The sequence below is a fragment of the Lipotes vexillifer genome, unplaced genomic scaffold (assembly GCF_000442215.2).
Source record: "Lipotes vexillifer unplaced genomic scaffold, Lipotes_vexillifer_v1.1 scaffold233, whole genome shotgun sequence".
In the NCBI taxonomy this organism is placed as follows: Eukaryota; Metazoa; Chordata; class Mammalia; order Artiodactyla; family Lipotidae; genus Lipotes; species Lipotes vexillifer.
Genome location: NW_006790915.1, coordinates 51,481 through 60,297, shown reverse-complemented (window position 1 = coordinate 60,297; position 8,817 = coordinate 51,481). Strand labels below are relative to the sequence as shown.

The 8,817-nt window shown below is 37.2% G+C and overlaps 1 protein-coding gene across 1 annotated transcript in view; it reads right to left on the bottom strand.

Annotated features, from left to right (window-relative positions):
- CCNT2 (cyclin T2) overlaps nt 1–8,817 on the bottom strand; it is a 48,070-nt gene that overhangs the window by 3,589 nt on the left and 35,664 nt on the right. Inside the window, 4 exon segments of the mRNA XM_007472025.1 lie at nt 2–241; nt 745–815; nt 5,650–5,813; nt 7,456–7,501. Coding sequence (XP_007472087.1) covers nt 2–241; nt 745–815; nt 5,650–5,813; nt 7,456–7,501 — 521 coding nt within the window.

Genomic DNA, 8,817 nt, shown 5'->3' with positions numbered 1-8,817 from the left:
GCATTCCTGTTGCTAGCACTGACAAATTATCAGATGCATGGCTGTCTTGAACAGATATATTTCCTGAATTTAGAGGTACTGGTGCAGGGAATGTTGATGTAGATGGTTTCTGAAAACTTGGGTTGGTAGGCACACCAGTAACACTATCTACTAAAATGGAATTCTGGACCAAAGATGAACCAAGAAGTGGTGTTTCTGATACTTGTCCATCTACTTTTGGTTTCTTAGCCGCCTGATTAGCCTATTTAGATAAAACACAGAAGAAGCAATGACAGCAAAGGAATTTAATACAAATTTCTTTGCTTATAAAAATTCTATATTAAATACATGGAAATAAAATCACCTGGGGTTTCACTTTATGTTGCCAGTAAATAAATATCTTATTTAGAGGCATAAAAAGGATATAAATAGTTGAAAGCACTGGTTTTAAATTAGATGCAGACTAAATCCTAGCCCAGCATTTGAGTAAGGAATTTAACTCGTCTAAGCTTCAATTTTCCTGTTTGTAAAGTGAGGAGACTATTTCCACGGTAATCACTATGAGAATTAAATAAGGAATTTATAAAGTATTTATAGCAAAGTCTACTGGACACCGTAGTTGAATAAATTATGAGTGTATGTAGCTTATGAAACACTGTAATTACTTACGAATACTGGAAATAAGAATATTTAACCACAAAAATTCAAACTGATTGGCTATGTAGTTAACAAATTGATGTTCTAAAAACCCGCCAATTCTCTTACCCTCCAGTTTCGAATCCTCTTCAACCTACTAGGCGTTTTCTCCAATATTTGTAGAAACTCATGTGTTAGCTCTAAAGATAAAATTCAAATTTAAAACTTAGAAGGTGCCTTTAGATTTAGAATTCTCTCAAGTGGGCAATATTAGAAAGAAAGCTCAAGAGTTCATCTACTTCACTATCACCCTCCTAATTCAACCATCAGCACATACAGAAGTAGACACAGCTCTGAAATGGTATTTTCAAAGATGAATCTTAAAAAATTTGTTTTAATTAAACAAAACAAAACACTCCTCCCACACCCCCCTGATTTTATAGGCTTACTTAGAATCTCTGGAAAATTTAGTCACATTTAAAAAATTCCTTCCAAATAGAAAATCTCTCTTAGGCAAACATCATAGTAGTAATTGGGATGGGCAAGATCCATCAGTAGATTCTTTAAAATCAGTGGGCAAACGTTTAAAGAAAAAGAATATTTGTGTAATCCCAACATACCGTCCTCAAGATATTAATTATAAAGAGAAAATCAGTAACTTTATGACCTTAACCAAGTGATCATGATTATCATTACCAGCAATACGACATATCAACATGATACCCCATGATAAAATGCACAGTAGGATACAACCACTTGTGTGGTGATATTGCCAAAAATGCATAACTTCACTCTAGTAACGGGAAAACATCAGACGAAACTCCAATTGAGGAACATTTTATAAAGTAACTGACCATTCTTCTTCAAAGTGTCAAGGACATGAAAGAAAAGGAAAGATTGAAAAATTATCACAGATTGGAAGAGATTAAAGGGGCATGCCAACTAAATGGAACATGGGATTCTAGAATAGAAAAATGGCGGAAATTTGAGTAAAATCTGTAGTTAATAGTATTATACCAATGTTAACTTCTTTGTTTTGATAATCATGTTATTATTATAGAAGATGTTAACCTTAGAGAAACTGGGTGCAAGGTATAATAGTACAGAATCTGTACTATTTCACAATTTCTTTAGATTTAAAATCATTTCAAAGTTAAATGAAAAAAATTCCTTTACCTATACCCATAACTTCCTAGCAATCAACACTAGTAACATTATCAGTAAATCACCCTGGTTATATTTTTACAATTTCTTTCCTAAAATTTAGGATTACAATGAGATGACCCACTTTTCCAAAGTGGTGTGGTTATGATGAATTATAGTTTTTGACTCCAAAATAGTGTCATTAATGAAGTTATTGGCCACTCTCAAGACAAATAATATTAGTCAAATGAATTACAATGTCACAGAACATTATTAATGCCAATTTAATAGAGACTAGATTCATGCAAAAACTTGGCACCATTATATGCTCACAAGCTGTGACAACTAATTCCTGCTAAAGTCTCAGGAGCTTTTCGATTCAGTCTGGATGAAAACAATCTAATGTCTGTACTACCATTTCTTCATCTGAAAAAAAAAAAGACCACTTTTCTACTTGGACACAGCAGTAAGTCTAGCAGACATATGCCTTTGGGTCCAAAATTAACAATAAATTGTTTTGACTCAAATTCAGAAAAAATTCAAGTTATAAAAAACACATGAAGGTTTGTTACTAATCATTAAAAAAACCAAAACAACCAAGCCCCCCCCCCCAACCCTGTTACAGGTAGGCCAAATACAAGCCAATGTTGTTTTGGGGACAGTCATTAAATGAATTATTTTAGTAAACACTGATGCTTCAGACACCATGATAAAATTCAGATACTCTTAGTATCTTATACTTTGTTACTTTATTTTTATGGGATCACAATGTGATCCCACAAAAATGTGAGAAAAGGGTGCCACATAATATGTTGAAATTTTCAGTGTGTTAAGTGTCCAAGATTCCTATTCAGTGGTTCTCCAAATGAATAATGTACTTGAGCCTTTTCAGAATAGAAGCAAAGGGATATTTAGGTGCCTCCTGTTGTGTCAAAAAAAGACTTTACCTATTGATACAATTTAAGAGCAGGATAAAAGGCAGATTACTCGCTTTCTGTGTGCTTTATTTTAGCACCATATATACAAACTATTTTTATTAAGTTTATGCCTATTTTATCTTATCTACTGACTGCTAAAGTAAGACGGTGGCATAGGTAACCTAATTTCAAGTCACAGATGGAAAAAAAAAAAGCCCCCACTAGTTTTTTATTTTTTTGCGGTATGCAGGCCTCTCACCACTGTGGCCTCTCCCGCCGCGGAGCGACGCACAGGCCTAGCGGCCATGGCCCACGGGCCCAGCCGCTCCGCAGCACACGGGATCCTCCCGGACTGGGGCATGAACCCGCGCCCCCCGCATCGGCAGGCGGACTCCCAACCACTGTGCGACCAGGAAAGCCCCTAGTTTTTATTATTATTAAATTTTTTTTTTTTACTGGAGTATAGTTGCTTTACAATGTTTTTTTTTTTGCCCACATCTCGCAGCACGCAGAACCTCCCCGACCAGGGATCGAACCCGCATCCCCTGCAATGGAAGCATGGAGCCCTAACCACTGGACCTCCAGGGAAGCACCCCCCCACACTAGTTTTTAGAAGATGTTATTTCAACTCACTGAAGATTTCCTACCACTCTGAATAACCTTTAAAAAAACCTCTGACAATGTAAGGAAAAGAGGATAATCATGCGGCAGTAATACAGCATGAGGTATATAATCCGGGAGAAATTTTTCAGGGAGGAAAAAAAAAATACCAAAACAAAATCAAGAGACCTAACAAAAAGCATATTTTACCACAAGGGTAGACAAACTGTCACCAGTGGACCAAATATGACCTGCATCCTGTTTCTGTAAATAAAGTTTTACTGGAACACAGCCACTCATTTTACAGGTCGCCTATGGCTGCTTTCCAGCTACGGTGGCAGAGCTGTCTAGGTGCATAGATAGTATAGCCCACAAACCCTAAAATAGTTACTATCTGGCCCTTCACAGAAAAGGGAGCAGACCCTTAATGAAATTTCTATCTTAAAGCATCTAAGATATTAATGGAAAACCACATTCCAAAGCCATAGGGGTCTCTCACTTTATATAATGGAAGTCATGTAAATCCAGTTTTCAAATTAGCTTCAATTTTGTAAAGGAAATTGGGGAAAGCCCACAAAAAGAAGCAGAAAACCTAACATACCAGTTTAGATTTATGCATATATTAGGTAAGAAATGTTATCTATTTCCTTCCTGAAATCTAGAGTGCCTGGTTAAAATGTCTTAATCCCCAGGAATCCTCTGCCTCTGGCCTGCTTATTTCTCTACCAGAAAAACGTCCTATCAGGAGACCTCCAAATTCCAGGTCCATGATGTACAGAACTTATACTCCCCATCTTTCCTTGTGAATTCATACTTATTAATGCAAGACAACAATGACACACTTTACCATCAGTGGAACAGAGCAAGGAATAGTACCATGAAAATACCTTTAGCTCACTGCTTCACATCTTCTACATTGTTAATACCTGACTTTGTGCTTATACATTTTAAACTCAACAAAATTAGTTTCTTATTTATTTTTTAAAATTTATTAATTTTATTTATTTTTTGGCTGCATTGGGTCTTCGTTGCTGCGCACGGGCGGCTTTCTCTAGTTGCTGCGAGCGGGGGCTACTCTTTGTTGCGGTGCGCAGGCTTCTCATTGCGGTGGCTTCTCTTGTTGCGGAGCAGGGGCTCTAGGTGCGTGGACTTCAGTAGTTGCGGCACACAGGCTCAGTAGTTGAGGCACACAGGCTCAGCAGTTGTGGCACATGGGCTTAGCTGTCAGCGGCATGTGGGATATTCCTGGACCAGGGATTGAACCCGTGTCCCCTGCATTGGCAGGTGGATTCTCAACCACTGCGCCACCAGGGAAGCCCAAAGTGTACTTTAAATTAGGTATTCTTGTATTACCAATCTGTAGCATTATAAATCATATTTCTTTGAAAAGTCCTGAAAAGGCTTTAGATATTGAGTGGTGGTTAATATATGCTCATTTTTTCCCCCTTTAGGCTAATGAATCCTTATTTTTTTTTATTTTAATTTTTTTTAGCGGTACGCGGGCCTCTCACTGTTGTGGCCTCTCCCGTCGCGGAGCACAGGCTCCACACACACAGGCTCAGCAGCCATGGCTCACGGGCCCAGCCGTTCCGTGGCATGTGGGATCTTCCCGGACTGGGGCACGAACCCGTGTCCCCTGCATCGGCAGGCGGACTCTCAACCACTGAGCCACCAGGGAAGCCCCATGAATCCTTATTTTCATCCTGTTCATTTGATCATGTTACTATACTTTTTTTAAAAAAAATAGATTTATTTATTTATTTGTTTATTTTTGGCTGTGTTGGGTCTTCGTTGCTGCACGTGGGCTTTCTCTAGTTACGGCAAGCAGGGGCTACTCTTCGTTGCGGAGAGCGGGCTTCTCATTGCAGTGGCTCTCTTGTTGCGGAGCACGGGCTCTAGGCATGCGGGCTTCAGTAGTTGTGGCTCATGGGCTCTAGAACACAGGGTCAGCAGTTGTGGCACACGGGCTTAGTTGCTCCGCGTCATGTGGGATCTTCCCGGACCAGGGCTCGAACCCGTGTCCCTTGCATTGGCAGGTGGGTTCTTAACCACTGCGCCACCAGGGAAGCCCTGATCATGTAACTATACTTTTAAATTCTACTGCCAAATTGTTAAAATGGAATTACGTTTATAAAGAGTCTATCTTTCCAAAATAGATGAAATATTAATAGATGAAACGATGTCTGGGATTGGCATCAAAATAGCTATGGGGGAAGGAGGATGTTGGATTGGTCAGAAGTGATAACTTCAACTGAGCATGAGTATATGGGGACTGAGTATTTTTTCAAACCTATACAAAAGTAGATCGAAGTTTTAATCCATAATAAAAAGAAAAAATTTAAATGTAACAAAAAGATTTATTTTCTCTACTTACCATCTAGTAATTCCAGAGTAACTGTAGGATCCACATATTCCCACCAATGTTTTCCATCAGTTGACACGGGAATCTCCCAATTGGACCATTTGCAAGCCAAATGAATGCATACACATGCTATCACTGTTGGTTTATACTGAAGACAGAAGGTTGTAAGATGCAGACTGTTGTGAAGCAGGTTTGGACCGAAGAGTCATAGAAATTCAAATATGTAAAACAAAGAAAAACATTTACCAATAAGATTAGAGCAAAAACAAAATTATAAAGGTTTTCTTTTTCAAGTCTAGAGTACAAAACCTTATTTTATTAAATTAAAAGTTAACATTATAACACTTTTTATGACTATGGTCATAAAAATCTGAACACTAAAAACCTATATAGATTATGAACATTTTCACACTTACTTCCTAGAGTATATTATTAATACTACTAATATATTAATATTTCTAAATTTTTTTTTTACATCTAAATTAAAAGTATTTTTACCTCTCTATAAAAGGAGAGGAAGACAGTATATTTCAACTAATTACTACATACAAGTAAAACGCTTTAAACTTTCTTTGGTGGTATTTTTGTTTCTTTTGTAATGTCATGGCAAAAAACTAAAGAAAAAGCAGAAGACTATAAAACTGACAAGGTAATTTCAATAACACATCATAATCAGGGATTACCGTTTGATGTGGCTTAACAAACATTAATTCTTAAGTAACTCAGACAACTTAAAACCTATCTAGGTAAAACTAGTTCTCAGCAAAGCCACAGAGGAAACTTACCTTTTGCTGAACAGCTTGAAGGCCCAATGTTGTTAAATACTACAAAAATACTACCTCTCTCCTTCCATGACATGCCAAAGACTGGGCATGTAGCATGTCACAGCTAGCCTCTTGTAACCAAAGTTTTCAATTTAAGTGATTTTTTTGGCCTTGTTCAGAATTTCTAGGGATAGAGGTTAAATCCCAACAACATATACCTAAGAAAATATATTGGCGTTTGCCAATCCAAAGTTTTAAACAAAACTTAACAGTGTCACAAGAAATTAAGGACCACATAAAGATGGTTTGGTCCACTCCTCCCTAATGACTCACTTTAAAAACAAATTTAAATCATTAATATAATCAATCTAGAACAAAATTAATATATTAGATGTGAAAGACTTTCAAAAACTATTCTTCCAGTTCAGTTTCAGAATTGATGAAAATGTCTACTGATCAAGCACAAACCCATACCATTCTTTATATGAACTGAAGAGTAAGTTTTTTTTTTTTTAAGTAAAAATTATACTTATGCAAATCAAGGCACTGATAGGATGTGACTACTACTAATCTACTACTGGCGGGTATTATCTGGAAAAAAAAAACCAAGTTATATAAATTTTATTTATTAAAAAAGCTTTAATGATTATTTTAAAGTTAAGATTGGATCAATGTGAAATTTTTTTAAATTGTCATTTAACTATAATTGTAAACTAGAAATAGCTTTATACTTACCAAGTTGCTCGAATTTCTACGTTAAGTTTAGCTCTTTGTAATCTTTAGCTGCTATTCAGGCTACCAATTTTAGACTTATGCACTCACAAATCGAGAATATGTCATCAGAAAGCACCACTACACTTCACATTGTGCATTTAACCCCTCTGTGCCAAAAGTCCCTTGTACAATACACCGCAAAGCAGACAGGAAGGTACCACCACAGTAGATGGTCCAGTCTCCTGCTGCAACAAGGGTAAGAGACACATTGAGGGGGCCCTGCATTAAAGGAAGCTATAGTGTGCTACAACAGTGCAACAAAGAGGGTCAGGATAACAACCTGTTGGTAGCCATGAAATAGGATGTCTGTGCCAAATCCTTGCTTGCTGTAAGAAAAGAAAAAAAAAACGAAGACAATACTATCAGCTTTAACATGCTACCATCGAAAAGTTCTCAACACAACAAAAACTTCAAAGATTTGTACACAAAAAGTAAATTTTACTTACTACTTACAAATATCACAAGAGCGCCATCATTTTCTATACTACTGAAAATCTTCAACAACATTCACTCAAATGTTTCTTGCTATCCCCCAAAGATCTGAGAAACAAGCCGATTTGCTTTTAGCTAGCCAGTTACAAGGGCTAAACTTGTTACTAAGTTAAGCATCTAGTCAGCTAAAAGTTGCAATAAAGCATTCTCCTGGATTTAAAAAAAAAAAAAGAAGAAGAAGAAGAAAAGATTTTGAAGTCTAATACAAAATACAAAGAGTTGCCTGCCAGACTTAATCCTCAGTCATCATATTTAAGTTGGTTTAAGTACTTCCACCAAAAGAAAAAATAAAAACAAACCCCCAACCCCCAAACTCAGAGAGCACAAACTGCTCAGTTTTTCATCATGCTACTAAGCATCAACAGAGAATAAACAACCTAGAAACATCATAAGGATGTAGATATAGAAAACACCACTGTGTTTTTAAATTATATAATCCAGTTAACCATAACGTTAGAAAAGATACAAGTACTCTAGAGGGAATCAGGATGCTTCAATACTGGTCCTCAATAGAAAAGCAATTTTTAACAACCAGCTTCTTGAAACACTGAAATTGAAAACAGTTCCCCTCTCCCTTCTTCTGCTTCTTATTCTTCCCAACAGGGATGCCTCTGCTATAGTCTCCCCCCTTTCCCCAGTTACATTCATAATCACTGACATACCTTTCCTCTCTGTTCACCTAGGATCAGTTCACCTCAGCTCACCCCCTCTAACAGGTCTCAAATTCCTTGCCCTCTCCTATTTTTATTTGTGGCACCTGTAATTCCCCGCTGCCCCATGTGGATCATCAACATAAAGGTTTACAAAAGGGATTTGGGTTTAGCAGAGTTGTGCTAAGGAAGAGTGTCAAAGCATCAGATGTCTTGGAGGCAGTGTGACTTAAGTATGGCATTCTTTCCTGGTGGGGAGGGAAGGAGAAATCACAGAAATGAAAGGTCCCTGTAAAATGACATCAGCCAATCCTGCAGCAAAGTAGCATAATAACTTTCTCATCTCCAGAGGTCGGGGGCAGGGGAGAATTTCAGAGAACTCAAACCTTTTACCCTCACCCCCACCCACGAAAGAATCAAAACATATAGAAAAGTAAGTAAAAATAAGTTTAAATTGCTATTGCAGTTTTCACCTCAGAACATATGTAAAAATAACCTAT